The 21,645-nt window shown below is 49.2% G+C and overlaps 1 protein-coding gene across 4 annotated transcripts in view; it reads right to left on the reverse strand.

Annotated features, from left to right (window-relative positions):
• Window positions 1-21,645, reverse strand: part of Dip-B (Dipeptidase B) — a 69,141-nt gene that overhangs the window by 21,092 nt on the left and 26,404 nt on the right. For 3 of the 4 annotated variants that reach the window (XM_089580561.1, XM_089580564.1, XM_089580563.1), the window contains one exon: window positions 2,916-3,036. In XM_089580561.1, coding sequence (XP_089436687.1) covers window positions 2,916-2,932 — 17 coding nt within the window. In that variant the 5' untranslated portion in view covers window positions 2,933-3,036. Of the gene's footprint in view, window positions 1-2,915; window positions 3,037-18,254; window positions 18,462-21,645 lie in introns of those variants that run through there. The other variant, XM_089580562.1, reaches the window with a different exon arrangement.

Raw genomic sequence — 21,645 nt, forward strand, 5'->3', positions numbered from 1 at the left:
GCCAAGCTTGGTCTCGCTGGATATTAGCTGTGGCTTGCTGCATCGCGTTTGTTCTAGTTCTTCCTTTACTGTTTTTCAGTTGGTAGCCGAACACATGCAGCGGCCTCAGATCTTTACGTCTCGCGAGCTGCAGCAACAGGCCTCTAGACCTCTCAGCCAGACCTGGCTACAAGCTAGCTGAAGTTAAAAGCTCATTACATCACCATGTTTTTAACAACTGCTTTTGGCACTTTAGGCGCATAACTTAGGCCTTTGGACGTAAAAACGATTCAGCTACCCGATGTGTGAGCTTATAGGAGCACTGAGTCAAGGTGAGCCTGGGTGAGTCATGAGTTTAAATGTGCGAGTGAGCCGGAACGAGTGAATACAGATGAGTCGTGAGTCGAAATAAGTGAGTCCAGATGAGTCGAGAGTCAAAATGTGTGAGTGAGCCCAGATAAGTAGCGAGTGAAAATGAGTGAGTCCGGGTGAGTTGGGAGTAGAAATGAATGAGCCCGGATGAGTTTCGAGCCCGGATGAGTCGCGAGTCCAGATGAGTCATGAGTCCAAATGAGTGAGCGAGCCTAGATGAGTCGTGTCTGAGTGAGACGCGAGGCGCTATGAGTGGTTGACCCCGGATGACTAGTGAGTCAGTTTGAGTTCATGAGTTAGAGTGAGCCCGGGCCTCTGTGACAATGAGTGAGCCCGTAGGTTGACCGAACTTTTGTAAGTGCGCCTGAGTGATCATTCGCGATTTTGCCGAGGTATGGCTGTGAGTGGCATAATGTATTTAGGGGAATAACGCCCCAAGGTGCAGCGCATAACAATAAATGGAATGATTACTCACTGGCATATACAAGAGCGTAGTAAAACGGCTACATAAAGAAAAGCTACACAGCTTTCTCAGAAACCTCGCGTGACTGCGCTCAGGTGCCTATGGTAACGACTGCGGTTCGAACAGCGTGAAAACAAGACGAACCACAAAAGGAAGAACACACGCTGACTCAACTAATTTTTCAGTGGAAACAAAAAATTATACACGAGAGTCATGTTATGTGACTAGCGTAGTGCACATGCGCACATCACTTTCAAGGGGTGCTTCTTAAGCAGTCTGACCAGCCTTGATCTGATCAACCATGTTTCTTGGCAACTTTCGATTTTTACAGTGGAAAAGAGAAAAATAAAAGAGGGATTGGGGGGAGGGGGGGGTCTGAAGAGGGTGAAGACTTGATCTGATTGAGGTTCACCGCATCGCTGGTCAAACTGCTTAAGAAGCAGCTCTTAAACAACAAAAAAAAAAGCAGTTGGCAACACTTGTCACATTCGCGGCGTCATGTATCACTCCGCTGATCAATCCGCCTTTTTCACATGCTCGCTTTGCGCATGCACACTTCTCCGCCTCCAGCCAGTGGTATCGACCGGTCCTTATGAGGCAGACACTAGGCAAGAAAAAAAAGGAGAAGGACCTTTGTCCCCGTGCCATGGGGATCGGCTTGTTCATTGTTCGGGTTAAGGGTGGGGAGGGTTTAAGAGTAGGGTGCCTCGATGCTTATAATTTCGTCTCGTGATTAGCTTCTTCTTTTAACTTTAACAGTGGTCTCCTTTTTGTCACGGAGGAATTTCATTCGGTGGTCTTGAATGTGAGGGGAGCTTCATGAGTTGCATAGGCTCTGAAAAGTGGCATGACATGACTCTTGTGTATAATTTTTTTTTTCCAATGAAAAATTAAGTCGGCACTCGTCTGTGCGTATTCTTCCTTCGTGTTTCGCCTTGTTTCCGCGCTGTTCCAAGCTCAATGAACTGCTACCGACTAGCCCAGCTTTCCATCCTACTTGAATGTACTAATGCGAGTGATGTGCGGAACATTATGCACCCGCGTGTTCATGCCTTCCTGAGAACAACTTCGCGGCAGGCCGCCAATGGACAGAGTTGTTTTGGGCTGCGCTCCCTGAGGGATCAGGGAAGAGGGGCGCGTTGGCTCAGCTGCTTGCGCAGCTTTTGAGTGGTCATTAACCTCGTGGAGCAGCAGCAGAAGGTACAATCTATGCTCCCCATGCCCTTTTGTTTCATTGCCACGGAACATGCGCAGCACTTGCTTCCAGTGCAACAAAACACAGCCGGTATGGCTACCACCATATCACCCACAGCATTTACACAACCGCGTTCCACGCTCGCAGGTGTTTCTCCACGTCGTCACCGTCGCCGGAAAAGTCGAACCGGTTTCGCGGTTTCGCACTTAGCGGGAGTGTAGTATCTCGACATTTGAAAAAAACCTGGCTATCCCGGCACCTTTCATTCGCGGGCACCTCGTATGCGCTAGAAACGGGGTTGTTGGCCTCTCTCTCCGTCGGGCAGCAGCAGATAAGCGCAAACGCTTGCAAAAGTGAACGTCCGGCCTCGAACTTGCGTCGCATTTGCATCTGCGCACACGCGGGACCTTGGATGGCGCGCGCGAAAATCGCGGAAAGCGAAATTTGTCGTCAGCGTCATTATATCACTGTCGGAGCATGATCCGTTTCCGCGGAGGCGCCGATGACAGCTGCCGCACGTGCGAAGCGCCTTGGGTGAAGGGCGTTGACGTTTACCGTCTCGAACAATAGATGCAGCGCGTGCTGCAGCGAAAAACGTCACCGTCGAACAATGCGAGCTCGTTCACGCCGCGGCGTACCTGCCGCGCAGAAATCGGGACGCTCGCCAGGGGTCCGCCACGCTGAAAATTTTGAAAGCGCGCCAAAACTTCCCGCTCTTTCCTCACCCCACCCTCCCTTCGTGCTGCGCTCGCCGCTGCTGCAGGGGCGGGAATCCTCGGCCCGTTCGAGAAGCCGTGCCTGCACCGTCCCGTTTCTGGCGCGGCGCGCGCACTGTGCAAATGCCATTCACCTGACCGAGGCCACGCAGCCGCCCTTTAGGAGAAGAAAGAGTGGTGAGGTACGTACTCGGCCGTTTCAGCCATGGCTTCTGTCAGCGGGAGGACCACGTCGCTGCTGCTGGCCTCACGCAGTCGGCTTCGGGATGCGGCTCTTTGTCGGCGCTACTGCTTCGCTCCGCCGATGCGTCCTGCGCAAAACAAGCCGCGTTCCACTCTCCCGTCGGAAAAACCCCTCGATTGGCGTTGCAGCGAAAAGAGGCAATGCGGTTAGACGCGGATAAAATCTGCGGAAAGCGACACACGCCAGTGTATTTATGAGGGATGGGAAATAAAACCAACACTGCGGCGCGCATTCCTCGCGTGCACCGACTCGTGGCACGTGAGAGTGCGGCGCGCGAAATATGAAAGCAACAATGAAGAAACTGGCTTCAAATATAGGCAATTACACATCAACGTACTCGCTAGCACGTACTGCAATGCGCGTCCGGGTTGTGAACGGAGGAAGAAATTGCGATGAGTTTCACCGCAGCAATACGGGTAGCGCGAAAGAGACCAGGCACTTCTACCCTCGCACACAGGTTGCGGGCGCGCTCCTACTCTCGACACCAGTCGTCATCTGTCGGCGCGCGCAGCCCGAGGGACTGCGGGTCGCGCCGGCGCCGCGCGTACAAGGCATGTTTATCTGTTCTGTGGTACTAAGCATGGGCGACCTTTCATGAAATGTGCCGAAGGGGTTGTTTACGAAATACCCCTGTCGTGCGGTTGTTCCTATATTGGACAAACAGGGCGCTGCGTCAATGAGCGAATTAGGGAACATGAACGAAACGTAGAACAAAATAAAGAGGGCTCAAATTTGCCGAAACATATCAGATCATGCCCTTCACGCTCTTGTCGGCCATGCTTCTCATCAGTGCGGATTCTTGCCAGAAGCAGCAATATCAAAGCCAGAGAGCTGATTGAAGCGTTCTATATCAATAAGAAAGGAAGTTCGTGTGTCAGTGAAACATCTGTTGCTCTGTATCAGGCGGAAAAAAAGTTTTTAGAGCTTTCGTTATCTCATTGATATGTATACGTTTTGCTCCTTGCGCAGGCGCTGGCTAAGTGTATATATGTATCTGGGTACTGAAAAATAAACTAGTTGTGAGTGGCGCTCTGTCCCGTTTTCTTGTCTTGTGTGTGTGTGTGGTTTTTGGCGCCTTTAGTTTGACAATTATCTGTTCGCTTCTGTCGTTGTGCTCCATCACCTTGAGGGTGTGTGCTGTGCGTCACCACTCACATTCTCCCTCTACCAGACAGTACTGCGGTTATCTTGCGCGCAGTCACTCGTTAACGTGACTACAGTGCTAGGCACTGTAACGTGACATCCGAGGGTACTCGACCAGGTAGGGTGCGGACTGGAAACCGGTACTTCTATAGATTTCCTCGCTTGCGTGTCGCTTGTTGTCGCCTTTTACGTGAGCCATCATCTACGATAATTTAATGCATCAGAATGTAGATTTATTGATTTGACTCAATGGTGTAGCAACCGGATAGGCAAGCAGCAGACTGGAGGTTGTTGGTATACGAAGCGCGTGTTTTCGATCACCAGAACGTCTTCGGCATCCGAGCGCTGAGCTTGCCCTTGTTACCATTAAACACATTTCATACACAGGATTGTAAGCACGACCGCTACCAATTTCAGTTGCTCTTTCCGCACGCATGTCAGAGGGATCGGGGGGCAAAGGGTTTACCGTGTTGGTATCTACCTCAATCATAGAAAAATACAGGGTCTGTTCTGAAAGTAGTAGGACTGTTTTTTTCCTGGGCGGACGAGAGGCGGTCTGCGCGTGCGGGATCATTGAAGGGGGATATTGGGAATGCTGGAGAAAATCGGCAGTCGGCTTTCGGCCGTTGAATAGAGCAGGTCGCTTGTACTGTGAACCCCTGTCGAAACGTCCCGTCACGCAAAATCATAGAGCGTTTACTGGATCAGCGATACGCGATCAAATTTTGTGTAAATCTTGGCAAAACGGGAAAGAGACTCACGACATGATTAAGGAGGCCTACTAAGACGCTGCCATGGGTAGATCAGGTGTTTTTTGAGTGGCACAAGCGGTTCCGAGAAGGTCAGGAAAGAGTGGAAGACGTCGACCACTCCGGACCATTTTTTGCCCAGCACAAGGCGGCAACGCTGCCTCAGCACCCCTACAGCCCCAGCTTGGCCCAGCCAGGCTTTTTTCTGTTCCCGAAAATAAAATCGACGCTTAAGGGGAAACATCACGGATCGGTAGAGGCGGTTCAACAGGCCGTGACGGGGGAGCTAAACAGCATTCCGGTCCAGGCGTTCCTGGAGGCGTACGAAAACTGGAAAACTCATTGGCAGCAGCGTGTAGGTGCGGAAGGGTGCTCCTTTGAAAAATTCTAATCGTTTGTACTACTCTCATGAATACATTTTATTAAAAAAAATGCGTCCTACTACTTTCAGAACAGACCATGTATGCGCGATTTTATTACATTTTTTCACACTTAGCCAAACGGCTACCCAACGCTGTCACATGCTGTGAGAACTCCCGAATAAAATAAACGCGACTTCGGACCTCAGAATTCGTGAAAGCTGGATTCGCAGCTCATATCTATTCATGCTTTGATAAACTAAGCGAAAGTACGTTTTTATCCACCAGGTTGCATAAACCATGGCAAAATTTGTTTTCTGTTGGCGATGCGACTCAATTAAAGCTCGCAGAGGTAATTTCTTGATAAACTGGCGCACCACGCAGGCGACAAGAAAGCCCTGTTTCTGGGAGGGGGGGGGGGGGGGGGGTGCTTTATGGCTGGCAGGAAGGATTAAGAGTACATTAGAATTGGAACTGCATGCTTAGCCGCACGCCTAATGCTTGATATTGAACAAAAGTTTACTTCGAGGTGGTAGCGATATAAGCACGAGCGCGTTCTAAGCGCCGGTACAATTAACGTGAATGTCAAACTAAACGTCATTAAAACGCATCTATCCCTTCGATAACGTAAATACTGCCTGCAACACAGCCACGCTGCGAAAGTATGCTCGGCAATGTTTTTTTAGCGCCCGAAGCGCGGCTATATGCAGGCGCGGCCGTGGAGTTGCCGCAGCCCCGCAGTCCCCACAGAAACGCCCGCACCGCGGCGCGCCCGTAGGCGGTAAATGGCCACGCCAGGGCATAACCAACGTTACTAACAGCTTATGCGGTGCCTTCAGATAAAGTTTTGCAGCACCGCGCGAACGAAACCACGTTAGAAATCAAACACACGCCCTGCTTATAGCGCTTCTGCGTATACAAACAGAAAAAAAAAATGGAAGCAAAGGAAAAGTTGTCTGTGGATATTTTCTCTCGTGGTGACGTTTATATCAGGCGGGCCTAAACTCGCAGGTAAGGAGGCAGCCACTCAACCGAAGTGTCCGACAAGATGGGAAGTCACCACCACAATGTTCACTATACCTCAAGCGGGAAGCACTGAACTCGAGGAAGTGAGCAGCCGGCGCAACTTTGAAGGCTTCCTTCCGCGCAAGCAGAAGGCAAATGGCTAGAATTGCCCGCCGTTATCTCGACACAGTTTTCTTTTCAAATGCGAATCGTTTATTACAGGGACAGCCTTAGTAATTTTATGATGTTCGGTGTAGCCAAGACAGACTACAATGTTGTCCAGGTATGCCTGGAAGAAGTGGAAGCAGGCGAGGAGATGTATCTTCAACACGACACATGGATTTCTATGGGATCTTCAGCCCTAATGCACACCGAGGTTCTTAGTGTGCTCTCAGTATATCGTTGTACTCAACGATACGCCCAATCCGAGTCCCCCTCTGAGATGCAGCTCATGGAATCCGAACAGCTAGAAAGCCTTATTGACATGCCAAAAAGACAGCCAGTTTGTTATACATTGACGCGTGCTGGCTTACGAAAGGTGTAGAGTGATACGCAACCTGCGCTGGAGCGTCTGCCCCATGACTGAAACAGGTACGCGTCTTCTCTCGTTCAAAACGTTGTTCCGATTTCGTCGCGGCCCAAGCAGCCGTGCACTGCCGGCAGCTGTTTGTCGCGCAAAGAGCGCCGTCCCGGCACTCGAGCTGTTTCTGCGCCTTTCTCGAGCAGTCGCAGCGCCTTCCGAAGGTTCCTATACAGACTGAAATCGAACACACCTGACCATAACAGATATACCAAGACTTTGCCAGGCTATACCCATCCGTCGCTCTCTTCCCCTTCCTCCTCACAACGATTTCAAAGCGGAAAGTTAGGCAATCGCGACTGATTCACAAACCAGCGTGACGGGGAACCACGGCTGCTTTGGTTGGTTGGTTGGCCTCAAATAGAATGGCACGTACCCACTACGGGGGAGTGGCCAAGACACAGGCGGTGAACTGATGGAAAGAGGAGAATTTATAGAGGAAAGGGAGTAGTAATAGGGTATAGGCTGACAGAATGGACGACGCAACGACAGGGGACCTGTTAGCTGGGAGATCGAAGATGGGACGACGGCTTTATGTGCAAATTCGAATGCAATGCGTGTAATGGTTTAATTTTGCACTGACTGAAAGAGAGCGAAAAAGAATAACGAAATAAATTTTGAAAGTCAGAAAAATAAAAATGAACAGAAATAATAATAATAATAATAGCTGATATGAGGGCCGACCATGCATTTCTTCTCTTTTACATTTCCTTCACCTGCTCCCTCACGGCGGGCTTCAGGTGTCCACCAGATTTAGCAGGTTACCGCGCCTTTCCTTTCCTTTCATTGTAACATCTTCTGTCCATAGTGTGCGCAGCGCGCGCGTTTCGTACGGGAGCATAGTGTTTCTTACTATTACCTAGAGGGAAAGCTGGCAGCCCGTCTATGGGAGTTTGCATGGCGACCCCTCGAGACCACTTTAGCCACCATGGGCGCTCAAAGCATCATGGGGCGGTGAGCTACTTGTTGCGGAACTCGAACTTTTGGCAAAAAAAGAATAAAAAAATTAAGCTGTTTGATAACTACAAACGTCCTAATATTCAATATCTTGTCTAATGATTGCAACAAACGAGCAGAAAAGCATTTAAGTGCAAAGTTTGCCCAAAATAAGAGACGACTCGCTCTCCTATTGGCCTAGTAATGAACACTATAAAAACTAATATTTCATAATTAACAGGCGCACTTTTAAAAGTAAATATGTTTCCAGAAAAGATGCTGTTGCTTAAATACTATAAGAGTTTTTTTTAATGGCATTTCGGAAAAGTGCAACCTTTTATTGGCGTCGTGTGTCGTCGCGTTTTCACTACTATGAGTTTTGCACACTGCGTTCGCGCGAAAGTCGTCTGCGCACACACGGACAGCGTTTTTGGAATGAAACGTCTTAGTAATGACACTCCGTGTTCCTGAAAAACTACGACTGTGCCGCAACAAGTAGCTCACCGCCCCATGATGCCTTGGGCGTCCATGGTGGCTGAAGTGCAGCGCCGCCAGCTTTCCCTCTAGGTAATAGTAAGAAACTCTATGTACGGGAGGGCATAGAGTTTCCTACTCTTACCTAGAGGGAAAGCTGGCGGCCCGTCTATGGGAGTTTGCATGGCGACCCCTCGAGACCACTTCAGCCACCATGGGCGCTCAAAGCATCATGGGGCGGTGAGCTACTTGTTGCGGAACTGCAACTTTTGGCCAAAAAATAATAAAAAAATAAAGCTGTTTGATAACTACAAACGTCCTGATATTCAATATCTTGTCTAATGATTGCAACAAACGAGCAGAAAAGCATTTAAGTGTAAAGTTTGCCCAAAATAAGAGACGACTCGCTCTCCTATTGGCCTAGTAATGAACACTATAAAAACTAATATTTCGTAACTAACAGGCGCACTTTTAAAAGTAAATATGTTTTCAAAAAAGATGTTGTTGCTGAAATACTATAAGAGGTTTTTAAATGGCATTTCGGAAAAGTGAAACCTGTTATTGGCGTCGTGTGTCGTCGCGTTTTCACTACTATGGATTTTGCCCACTGCGTTCGCGCGAAAGTCGTCTGCGCACACACGAACAGCGTTTTCGGAATGGAACGTCTTAGTAGTGCCACTCCATGTTCCTGAAAAACTACGACTGTTCCGCAACAAGTAGCTCACCGCCCCATGATGCTTTGGGCGTCCATGGTGGCTGAAGTGCAGCGCCGCCAGCTTTCCCTCTAGGTAATAGTAAGAAACTCTATGCGGGAGGGCGAGGTCCCCGCCGCGATGACTGCGCGGAGAGGCCGCAAGGGGCGCTGCCGGTCGAGTGGGTGCGCGAAAGCCGCCGAACTCCTGTCGTCTGCTGTCGCGCCGATACCGCAGCGTCGCGCGATTGCTCGTGTGAAATAAATGTTTGACAGGCATCATCTCTTGGATTGTGAAGCTGGAAGACGCTAAACGTGAGCAAAAACATCCTGAAATGTTAAAGGCTAAGCGGCAATGCAAAGAGAGGACGTGTTTTGTTCCGTTGCGTCGAAGCGGTTATCGGTCTAACGAACGAAGAAAAGGTGTCTTAGTTCACTGCACCGGCGGACCCAGCACGGCTTGCTGAATGGGAAAATAAGATCAAGAGGGCAGACAGAAGGCTGACACCGAAGGCTGTCGTATGCGAAAAACATTTCGAGAACGAATGCATCGAAAAATCTTTTAAGATTACGGTGAACGGCGTCGTGAACGAACTCGCCCGAGTGAAGCCACGCCTGAAGCCCGATGCTGTCCCTAGAGTATTCGAAAATTATCCAGCTCATATTGTGCCCAAAAAGACGGTGAAAAGCAAGGTGCGAAACATTTGCGACCGGCACCTAAACAACGGAAGCGAAATGTCGAGCTGGTGGATCCCGAGTTCTGCTCTGCAGTCGACGGTGATGATACGCGGGTTGACTCTCATTGCGTCGCTCGTGTAGGCGCATCAGAGGAACTCCGATTCCGAGCAGACTACAGGACCGGTGTGCGATAGCGAAGCGATACCGCAAGTGATGCTCGGCACCCGTTCGATGGAATTCTGATTCCGGTGACATGGATGAAGTTTCCTGCTGCTTCAAATGGCGTTTTAACTTATGCCTGTTGCGAGACCGAAGCTGGTGACTTCTCGAAACTATTCATCGAAAGAATAGTGACTTTCGGAAAACCTTTGCGTGAGCACGGTTCTGTAATTGCCACAATTTACTTCCGAGGAAGAGAAAATGAAAAGCGCGTGCCTACAGCCCACCATGAGGCAGAGACATTAATCAAAGAAATGGCTCTGCATGGCCTCTGTAATGTATGTGGCATGATTCCTGTTGCAAGCAAACACACTTCATACAGAAGTATGTACTTTGCAGAAAAATGCTTGCTGACCACCGACGGAAAAGGAGAATCATTCTTGCACTGCAAATATTTACTGAAGCTCTCGCCGAACAACATGTGCAGAAGAAAAAAGACGAAAGATCCTTGCCCTGACAAAAAAAAATTCAAGAATTTTTCTCGTGCTTTGAGAAAGACAAAGAAAAGCGTGGCCAATGCTCAGCAGCATGTGACTCAAATGAAGGAGCAAAACAATGCACTGAGCGAAGAAGCACTCGAGGCAAAAGTACAGGCACTCCCGAAGAGGCAGGAGTTAGCTGTAAGAGCTTGTTTCCTGGCCGGAAGACGAAAGTCACTGAGAGGCATGCCTTATGATGATGCCTGGATTGTGGAATCTTTGCTAATGAGGATGCGGAGCCCAAAGCTCTACGAACACCTTCGGAAGCAGAGCATTATGATTCTGCCTGGACGAAAATGCTTGCAAAAATGGTTGGTTGGTTTATGGGGTTTAACGTCCCAAAGCGACTAAGGCTATGAGAGACGCCGTAGTGGAGGGCTCCGGAAATTTCGACCACCTGGGGTTCTTTAACGTGCACTGACACCGCACAGTACACGGGCCTCGAATTTCTCCTCCAAAGAAATTCAACCGCCGCGGCCGGGATCGAAACCGCGTCCTTCGGGATAGCAGCCGAGCACCATAGCCACTGAGCAAAAATATCTACAACGATATAAAGGTGTGGCGCTTTAAATTTCACTGCCATAAAATTCTCGGTTTCAGCGTTTCAAATTCCAGTGCAACGAACATCTCGCACGTTACTTTAGTGTGCAGTTTATTGCTTAACCTTATTCTGAATCTTTATTTCCACTTCAAGTATGGTCGAATGAAGGCTATGTGGTAAGGGGCTTTGGTCTTTCTGAAATAATTTTGCTCTCGAGAGCTTAGTAAATAAAAAAGAATCGGTTGCATGGTCAGTATCGAGTTTTTTGCGGGCGAAGGCAAACTGCTAGAATACGTCAACAAATTGATCTATACCTGGTATTGCAAAATATACGCACTGTCAGCGAGCTCGCATAGTTCTTATATAACGGAACATTTTTTTTAAGAACGCTCCAAATACAAAAAAAAGAATAGTTTGCTTCGCGCTGCTCGGCGCGCGCGTATTGAACGCAGATGCACCCACCCGAACAACAGCGCACCAAGCGGGCGCCACCGGAAATCATCAACATCGGGACCCTCGCCAAGCCCGCCCTTGCCACACTAGCCAGTATTCTAGGCACTATACCTTAGCTAAGCAACCATTTTACAGAGACCTGTTTGGATAACAATATGCTAATACTACTGCAATGCAGTTTCAAATAACACAAAGCAAAACATTACTGCAAATACGCGGAAGTTATTCCTGGCAAAGAGGAAAAACATATAAAAAATAGCTTATAAATACTTCACTAACGAGGCAGCAGGAATCCTGGGGCGATTCTTAAATTTTCTTAAATTATCCTTAAATTTTGTAAATCACAGCTGGGACAGCAAAGAAAACAAAACGGCAATTCGGGAGGCGTCAACAGAAGGAAAGGTAATATGTTTCGTGCAATGTGTACGCTTTTCTCTTCTCTTGCAAATCATCTTGAAAAACTGTCCACCGCCTCTCCGCGTTTCATTTAGGACTCGTGTAAGTTGCCGCCGCTATACTTTGACCCTGCTGCGGCGAAAGTTTTTCTGTTTGAATTCCCGCTTGCTACAGCCTAACAACACGTGCTTGTTGTCCTATTGCATACACTGTAATTGCAAATTAATCTACCGTCAACTGGTCAACGCTTCGAGAGGAAATCCTAGTTTACTGGTTAAACGACTGCCCCTTTAATGTACTGGAACATGCGATCAAAGCAATTAATGGTACAATGCATACTGGATCGTATCCACAGTGATGGTGAAAACGGATAAGGCGACAGATAAAAGATTTGACGCTCTACCATTTGCGCAAGACGCAGTTAATCATTTCATTGCTAAGACGGCGTCCAGTATACAGAGGCAATTAACAAACTCGTGAATTTTGGACAAAAGCATTTTTGAACGGGAACCAGTTTATGAGCGAAATTTTTTTATAGATTGTAAGATTTCACTACAACCATCAACAAATCCGCAGATCTCCTATCAGCATACTTCCATTTTTTTTTTTTTGCTATTAACGTTATTTTTTCTGCAGGCAAAAACCTTCCTCACTGGTTTTCTATGGCGGTTTTAACTGCTCGATGCGAGCAATGGAAACACTTAAAAAGAAAGATTTTTGCTACGCACATCGGAAAAATGGACCATTCCCTTCAATATTTCTATAACAGTAATTCCAATTTCCAAAATTTTCGTCCGAGAATGTTGGCTATGAAAGAGGCTGAGGTGATTTATTTATTTATTTATTTATTTATTTATTTATTTATTTCTGCTCCGCGCAAACCCACAGTGTTTTCACGTGCCTGTTTCGGCGCATCATGTACCCACGACGACATGCTGATGATAACCAACGTTCGTCGCACCACCTTAAAACAATAGTTGAAAGAGATACGGCGTGCACAATGGCAAACTGTAGCGCTCGAAGCGTCACGCGCCGTGGACTGCGAACATGAGGTCACGCGTACCGCGAGGCTGCCCACCACAAGTGCAAGCACAGAAACCATCTGTGGGAAAATGAGTGAGCGAAAAACTTCATTTGCTCTCAAGCGTATTTGACGTCGCGTCCAGCGGGACGGTTCCAACATTTTTTTCTGTTCGCGGCTTACAGAAAGATGAACAAGAAAAAGCGCTGAGATGATGGTAGACGCAGAACCCAGGGCATGAACACTAGGCCTGCGTGAGCAATTTATAAGGTTCTCGTTATCGATATAAATACTGTTTCTCCACCGGCACAGCTGCATACAATTAACATGTTTCACTACACAGAACCAGATATCAAGAGCTGGTTCGCAAGCGGAGGATCGCGACCATGCACTCAGAATCATCTACCATGACCGGAAATGTTCGCCATGATGCCCGCGGGTTATTTGGGATGACTGCCGACTAGGTGAGGCTCTATCCCTTGTCAGCATTCCTATCACTCACAAGCCACGCGGACCCTACACGAGCATAAGCCACTACACGCTCCTGCGCGGCGATCACCGCGTGATCCAGGGAGAGGGTCGGATGCGGGGCGCCTCGTGATCGCCGCGCAGGAACGTGTAGTGGCTTATGCTCGTGTAGGGTCCGCGTGGCTTGTGAGTGATAGGAATGCTGACAACCTGCCGCTGAATACACCATTTAAGGCCACAAGTTCACCCCAGATTTGCTTACGAAATCTTCGCCCGTCCTGCCGCCCATTGTCACTGCATCGCGACATCAGTTAACAAAATAAGATAAAATAAGACGAGGGGAAAAAAAAAACTTTAAAGACGAGATATTCAGGTCACAAGGCACCGCAATCGAAGCCAAGGAAGCAAGAAGGAATGAAGGGAAGGCGAGGACCTTTGTTCATGCCTAACTGTGTGCTAGTCATGCATCAAACTCAATAATTGCGAAACAATTCGTGACGGTTAGAGGCGCCTTTTGTCACCAGCCTTTTTCGCTGGAAGCGAGGCAGCCAGGGTCCACTGGGACTGACATTCAAACTCGCAGGCATCAAAGACGCCATACGCTTCCTTCAGGGCCAGACGCGGGGTATGTGGAAAGTGCACAACACAGTGAGGCATATTACGATGCGACACACCGCTGGTTTGAAATGCAATACAAGCACTTTTAACCATGTGTTCAACCAGTAGACCAGAAGCTTTACTTCAAGCGGTCCTAACGAGCCAAATCAGGGCTGACAAAACGTTATGTTCTGGACCCAAACGGGCATGCTCTGTTGTAAACATGTTGTCGCCACGGCTTTCACGCTGCCTCTCACCGCTTTAACCGAGCTGACAGCTTTGACGCTCCGGAACGCGTGCGCGCCTCCGGCAACGCGCTAAACAGAAACGCAGTGTTCCCACGCGTGCGCAGGCTTCCGCGTTATCTCCCCGACGTCCCGCTCTTTCCCACTGCGCTTCGGAGCTGCACTATGAGGCCAAGCTTGTCGTCAGAAGCTTTCCAGTCGGATACGTTTGCAGCATTTTTGCTTCGCTCAAACTGTTCTCGAATACCCCACTGCTCGCTTTTTGACTTACTGTGGGCACTCACAGAGAACAAGCAGCTTCGGCATACGAGGCACGCAACGGCGCGGTACACAGATAACAAAAACGAGCAGCACCCGGGTGTACTTTGCTGCTTGCGCCGAGCGAACGACGACGGCACAATCTCAGCAACAACGTCCCTGCCCTGCCTTCACCTCGAAGCGCACGCGGCAGCCATCGTGTCTCGAGATGACTCTCGCTACTCTTCGCCAATGTCACCTTGTTCGGTACACGGCGTTGCGGTTTTGCATTCAGCCTCCATTGAAATGCGACTGCCGCGACTGGAACTCTAAAAAAAAAAAAATATTTAAAAAAGAAGCGGCTTTCTTTTCACCTGCTACACGCAACGTCAGTTGTAGTGGACGCGCATGAGCGAACAGAACGCATTAGCTTTTCCAACCGTATACGAAGCTAAGCACTTGAGTAGCGATTCCGTGAGAGGGGGCTCATTGGCTTTTCACGCGAAGCATCCGAACGGCCTCATTCGCAAATGACGCTTGGCGCTGCCTCCGTAGCAGCCGCGGCCAAGGATGCATTGTTTCGTAAACGCGTCGCTTCGCCGCGCTTTCGTGCGACACGCGAACGGCTTAACGCGCACAAATTGCGTACATTTACAGCGGCCAAGCAGATGGCGGCGCAATCGCGCATGCGCACTACATACGCACGTGCAATGCGCACGAAGGAAGCCCTCAGCTCCCGGCTTTTCTAGCGCAGTGAACAGCGCGGTCACTGATAATTGCCTTTTGATTTTACGCGGTTTTATGCGCACTCAAAGTGATAGCGGATAAGTGAAAATGAAGCGGACACGGAAGCGCAAGGCTCACTTATTGCGCGATGGTCACGTGACAGTTTCACACGAGCGTACACGCGATGCTTCTTTGTGGGCTCCTAAAGCCGTCGCGAACGCCCTCCTCTATCTAGTGAAGCAGCGCAACGGCACAAGGCCAAGGGAAGAAGAGGACAAACACAGCGCTGAATCACACATCAGCGCTGTGTTTGTCCTCTTCTTCCCTTGGCCTTGTGCCGTTGCGCTGCTTCACTAGATATGTCAGACCAACTCGCCCACCAGTTCATGTTGCCCTCCTCTGCCAGAACTATATGAATCCAGTTTTCTTTCTCACTCATTTCTGCAGGAATGCGTGAGAAAGAAGAGACCTGATAAACATCCAGAAAACGCAAGCACCCACTCAGGAAAACGGAGACGAGACAGTCAGTACGGTACCTGTGTCCTATGTAAAAAAAAAAAATTAAAATATTAAAAAAATTAAATAAAGAAAAGCATACGCAACGAACGAAACTAGGATTCGCTGCAGCACATTACGCCGACCTCAGCAGAACGCGGAAGTACACTGTTCCTCCCAGATGGAGAGGCAAATAATTAAACGAAAACAAGTCAGCGACGGTAAGTGAACCCCATACATGGGGCTGCCTCTCACCCTTTATCTTTAACCACTATGGTATGGAGCCGTTTTAGAGATCTCCTACAGAATTGGTGTGGCTATGCGATGCAGTATGGCCTCTTTTATTGCAAGTGAAACTAGCCGCTGTCACTTCTCCAACACGAATGAATACGCACAGCTTTTGTCGAATATACGCAGGCCACGGGATTTCCAGCTGGGCCACGTAGTGGGCTCTCATGGCACTTCTGAGACTGCTAAGCTCCCAGTCAGGAAAGTGAGGACGAGTGTTCTCCTCTGCGAACGAGCCACATTGCAGAGCCCAGATGAAAATCAAGTGGCCTGTACGTTTTTGGCAAAGGCTGTACATGAATTCTTAACTCCGATAATGCTGAGGAGGCTTCTCACATGTTTCGGCTCTCAGCGATCAAGTTTCTAAGGAAATATTCTCGCATGGTTTAAAGGCCAACTGCTTCGTCATCACGAAGAGAGCGAGAGTGAGACAAAAAAAAAAAAGAAGCAAGTACTTCTGTTCGCACAACATAACCACGTACAACGCTACCGTCGTTTAGCATCTCCAGAATGCCCCACGCAATTTCAAACGCTTTGTTTCAGGTTAAATGGGACACCTGCGCGAGTGCTTGCGGGCCGTGCGCTAGAATCCGCGCTGCCCTCGTTGTTCAAAGACAGCCTAATTGACACGAGCGGTTAGCGCTGCTACAGCGGCAAAGTTTTTCTTTCTTTATTCTACAATAGGAACAGTGGGTTAGGTCTCTGAGTGAAACAGGCCTGCTAGGGCTTTTAAGTTTGACAACTGTGGACACAGTCCAGCACAGTCAGTAACCTAATTATTTATTTATTTTATTTATTTAGAGATACTGTCAATCCACTGGGGATTTTAACAGGAAGGGCGCTGGAACAAGGCACATCAAAGTAAAAACTACAACAACGTCATGAATAATGGACACAAAGAGTGAACAAGAAGAAGGATTGAAGGACAATATAAACGACTACAGTGTCGCACTTAATTAAGGTTCAATACATAAAAGTCACGGGAACAGCAATAGGATCGTCGGATTGTACAGTTAGTTCAAGACAAGATAACATAATCAATACATGGGATATATATGACATTAGAAACGAACAAGCACTGGTAAGAAAAATAGCAAGGCAAAAAAGGAAGTTTTCAACAAAGGTTCAGAATTCAAGTGTGTTTACGAGTGAAGATAATTTTCTACTGACTGAGTGAAGATATCTAGTGATGTGCTGCGGGTAATAGAGTGGTCAAGGGTGTTCCGTTCTCTTATTGTGAGTGGAAAAAAGGAGTATTTCAGGCAGTCAGTACGAATAACCAATAACGAAGTACGAATAACGAAGTCAGTACGAATAAAGATAACGATAACGAATTTTTTTTTACGGCGCAAGGGCACCTTAGGCCAAAGAGCGCCAATGCACCAGGTATTCTTTCGTTAAATAAGGTGGGACGTCAAAGACCCGTTTTCCAAGAATTTCACCCTATATAAGCCGAGCACCAGGCCAGGGGAACGCTTGTACCCTTGTATCACCGGTGGGTGCCCGGCGGCACAGGGGATCGAACCCCGCACCTTCCGAAAGCGACGCGGATGCTCAAACCATGCACTGGGCCACAGCTGCGGTAGCAACCTAGTCGAGATGAAAGAACTACGCGGAGAAAATTGTAATTTTCGTGCATTTTCGTATGCGCAAATTAAGAAAGAAGATGAAGGCGCTCAGTCTTGATAACGTAAAGGTCATCATATACGCCTCTTTCGAATATACACTCCTGCAAGTGGGACCAAAACTCCGGAATCACCGCATCTCTATCGAGAAAATAGAAATCATCACGCGGCGGGCCCACACACAGGGCGATCTCGGCTCCTACAGAGGTGAAAGCGAACTCGACTTCCCACGGCAAGAGCATCTCCGGGAGCCCGATGGTGTGCGTCAGCAGTAAAACTGCTGGCAGTATCGGAGGTATCGAAAGCGAACGCCACTGTGGCTGCATCTGACAAGACAACGTTCGATAACCACGCTTTCTGTACGACCTCGTCTTCTGGACCGCTCTTGTCTGCGATACTTTCTCGATACCCGCGTATGCCCTCGGGATCTATTACGTGTGTCGTTGCTGTGCAACAGCACGTGATGCCGATGCGCGTTTAGTAACCCAAACCTATCGCACGATATATGCGTTGGCGGCATGCGGCATTTACTGCTCAAAAAAAAAAAAAAAAATCACAATTCTTTTCTTGTTCTCTGCGCGTCATCAGTTCGATTTCCACAATTACGTCCCTAACGCCCAAGTACGATGAAGTTAATCAAAAACAAGCAGCGCAGCCGGGTGTTCCGATTCGATGCAATAAAATTCGTAGGAAAGGAGAGCCGCCCCGAAGCAAAGCAAACAGCCCGAGCGCAACATGCAGCAGGTAAAATCCCCAGTTCCACCGGCATGTGCGTCCGGTGAGAATTAAGCCCGTCCTCCATAACTCGCAGCGGGGGGGCGTACACGGCCGCCGCGTGACCACCGCACCGGCGGCAGGCGTAGAGTTGGAGACCACTTACCGCGAGACCAGGTCCGTGTGTGCACGGCGATGTGCGTGCGCTGCCGTGCGCGCTGCGGTCACTTATGGGGCCGATAGCAAGCACTCGGGGACAAAGGGCACCCGAGGAGGCGACGTTCCTCGCTCGCGACGTCGGCGACGCCTCCCACGCGCGGCGATAACTGCCGCCCCCATGCACGATACCGCAACTTCCTACCGGCGTCGCGCGCGCCAAGGCGATGCAGCTGCCTTTCGCCGGGCGCAGTCCGGCCGAGCGACTACTGTGCGGACTGCCGCTTGAAGCGCCCGCAGTGCAAAGGCGCCCTCCTTCCGACGTATGCGGGAGAACTCGGCGGCTGTGAACGGTCGAGCGCCGTGCTTCCACAAAATAGAGCGGCAGTCAGGAGGCAAAGGCGGCCGTTGAGACGCCGCTTTCCTTTTGCGCGAACGCATGTGGCTATTTATAAACACTAGCGAATAACATTACTGCATGTATTCTCCTCTACTTGGTCAATATTGAAATTATACTGCCTGAATCATGTTCTCACCAGTTTTTCTAGGTACCGGGTGGTCTTTTGTCCAACCATGTTCCCCCTGGGCCCTGGAAGAACCGAGCACCTGGCTGCGAGGCGCTGTTATCAATTTGAAATATCGATGGGACCACGGTGGAAACGGGATTCGAACTCGGCGCCTCCCAATGCAGATGCTCTGCCCCAAGGCTACCACTGCGTCAATGAAACCTAGATCCGACCTGGAATTCCTGTCTCCAGATTAGTGCACTGCACGGGCTCGGGCCGGCCCGAAAGCCCGGGCCCGGCCCGCGGGCCGGGTCGGGACATTTGTTTTGCCGGGCCTGGGCCGGGCCTGAAGTTGCGGGCCCGGGCCGGGCTCGGGCTTAAAGCGGCGGACCTGAGTCGGGCTTGGGTCCGTACAGAAACGGCTGGTGTCCGACTTTTCATGCACTATTGTAGAGTGAAGTACACAACTGCGGCATTGGAGCAGCGACACGGATGAACTATGGGTTATAGTACGCGCTGAGAAAAAAAAAAACAACTAAGCTTTACTACTTGGCTTATTTATTTCCTTATTTCCACGCCGCCGTGGCTTAGTGGTCAAGGCGCTTGATTACTGAGCCGGGGAACCAGGGTTTGCTCCTAGCCTCGGCGGCCGCCTTTCTATCTAGGCGGCCAGCATGACAGCCGCGTACTTTGCAGTATCGCTACTCGTTGAAGAAGCAGGTGGTCGAAATGATCCGGAGCCCTCTGCTTCGGTTTCTCTCACAGCCTGACTCCCCTTGGGCCCTTAAGCCCCAAAAACATAGCGTTTATGTTATAGCTATATTTTTCTCTTGTGAGCAAATTCACAAAGTAAAGCGCATTTGGTTTTCATTTTGATCAGCTGACCGAAACGTTTCGTAAATGAAATGGCCACAAAAGCTCGCGACAGTTTGTAAATCTCATCTCATAACCACATCTATCCCTCCTCGCTTCTTCAGCCTGGTTGTCATGGCAAGTGTTTTGCCCTGTAAGTTATCACGTGGTTCGCGCGTTATCTTCTGCTCCACCAGGAAGAGTAAAATTCAACCGGTCTTAATTGGCCATTGATCGTTCGTCATCCCAAAACATACCTATACACAAAAGTACTTGTATTTGGGCGTGTTGGTTCATAACTTTTCAGGAGGACACAGGGGCGCAATAAAAGACACGGACAGAGAAGTAGACAGGGACGAGCGCTCGTCCCTGTCTACTTCTCTGTCCGTGTCTTTTATTGCGCCCCTGTGTCCTCCTGAAAAAAAAAATACCTATACACTATTAGAAATGCATTCGGGAAGAACATATAAGTTTACGACGCTTATAGTCTTCAAAACACACACCATGAAATACTCAAGCCTTTTAGCATTTCGTTTCTGCTGAAAGGCGACCAGTTCGGCTATGAGTTCAACCTGTGAGATCGCGTTCACTAAAATTGTCATCCCACTGCTTGCTAGGCAGCTTTAATGTTTATACTTCCGGGTGGCGAAATATAACTGATTAAAATCATGGGGGAATGCAAAGTAGTCTGTTACGCGCGTATGCAGCCCTTTTTATTTGGCTCTCGGAACTTCCGTGTTTGTCTGCGCACCAACACGATATCACTGTCTAAAAGACGGGCATGGCAATCACTACTCTTAATCACTTCCTTCTGGGTTAAAAAGAACTAACTTTCTCCAAGCCAAACTGTTTTAAGAACCTTTGTCGGCAAGTTTCTTATCGGTCTAGTAGCAGTCTACTTGCTCAGAGTGAGCAGTATATCTCAAGCATAACAGTGAAACGGGCCGGGCCGGGCCGGGCCCGGGCTGGGCTTCACTCGAGGATTCACGGGCCGGGCCGGGCTCGCTAGAGCGATAATTTAGCGGGCCTGGGCCGGGCCCGGGCTTGAAGCCGCGGGCCTGGGCCGGGCTCGGGCTTCAGGTCTCGGGCCCGGGCCGGGCTCGAGCCTCAGATTGAGGCCCGTGCAGTGCTCTACTCCAGATCAAAGCCTGCAGAGACTACTGTGCGGTGCAAGCTGGGCAGGCGAGTGCAGTGACGCGTCGCTCAACCGCTGCGCCACTGCGCTGGTACGAGGACTCGCCGCCACCTATGAATGTAGGGAATGACCAGTTTGCATATACGGGCATTAAACCACTAAGATATCGCGTCATACCCTAAGGCTGAGCTTAAGTATCTCCTCCAAATGAAAAATGAACACCTGCTTTCGCATGCCTACTCGGTTTCCTACCAATCTTTTTTTCTTTAGCAATTATTTTCGCATTCTCCCCTTCCCTTTTGTTCTTAGCCACTCACTATCGACGATCAATCACCCGCGGATGGGCCCAGAAGCTGCTCTTCCGACTTTTGCCTTACGAGAGCGGGTTTCACGTGGGTAAAAAAACAAAATCGTTGAATATTTTGCTGGCTTTCTTTTGTAAACTGGGATAATTACCACTACATCACAGTGTGAAAACTTATTGCATGTTTTTAGGATGTTCCGCAACTTTAAACATTGATTCAAGTTACTTGGGACACCACAAAGGCCACGCCAGTCTAACGATCGAAAGACGACGAACTTTTGCTTCGCTTTTCTTTTTTTTTTAAGGCGAAAGCCTTTAAAGGGATACTGAGGCGGTTTTCGAATCAGCTAACCTTCTAGGATTTTGAAGTAGTGTCATTGCTGATCACGTCTGTGAAATTATTTTTTTCGATTTTGGCTAAAACAGTGGCGCAATCACCAATTAAAAACGCGATGTTTAAATTTCCCGCGCCCCGCGCGAGCGCAGGAGAGGGGAACAGCGGAGAGGGAAACCTCGTCCATGTCGGCCAGCGTGACGTCATGTTGAGGAGCCGGGGATGCTTCGGCGCACGCGAGCGCGCTTTCAGCGCGCGTTGTTTCTCGTG

This window comes from Amblyomma mixtum, chromosome 3 (genome assembly GCF_055824585.1).
Source record: "Amblyomma mixtum isolate Tamu chromosome 3, ASM5582458v1, whole genome shotgun sequence".
Classification (NCBI taxonomy): Eukaryota; Metazoa; Arthropoda; class Arachnida; order Ixodida; family Ixodidae; genus Amblyomma; species Amblyomma mixtum.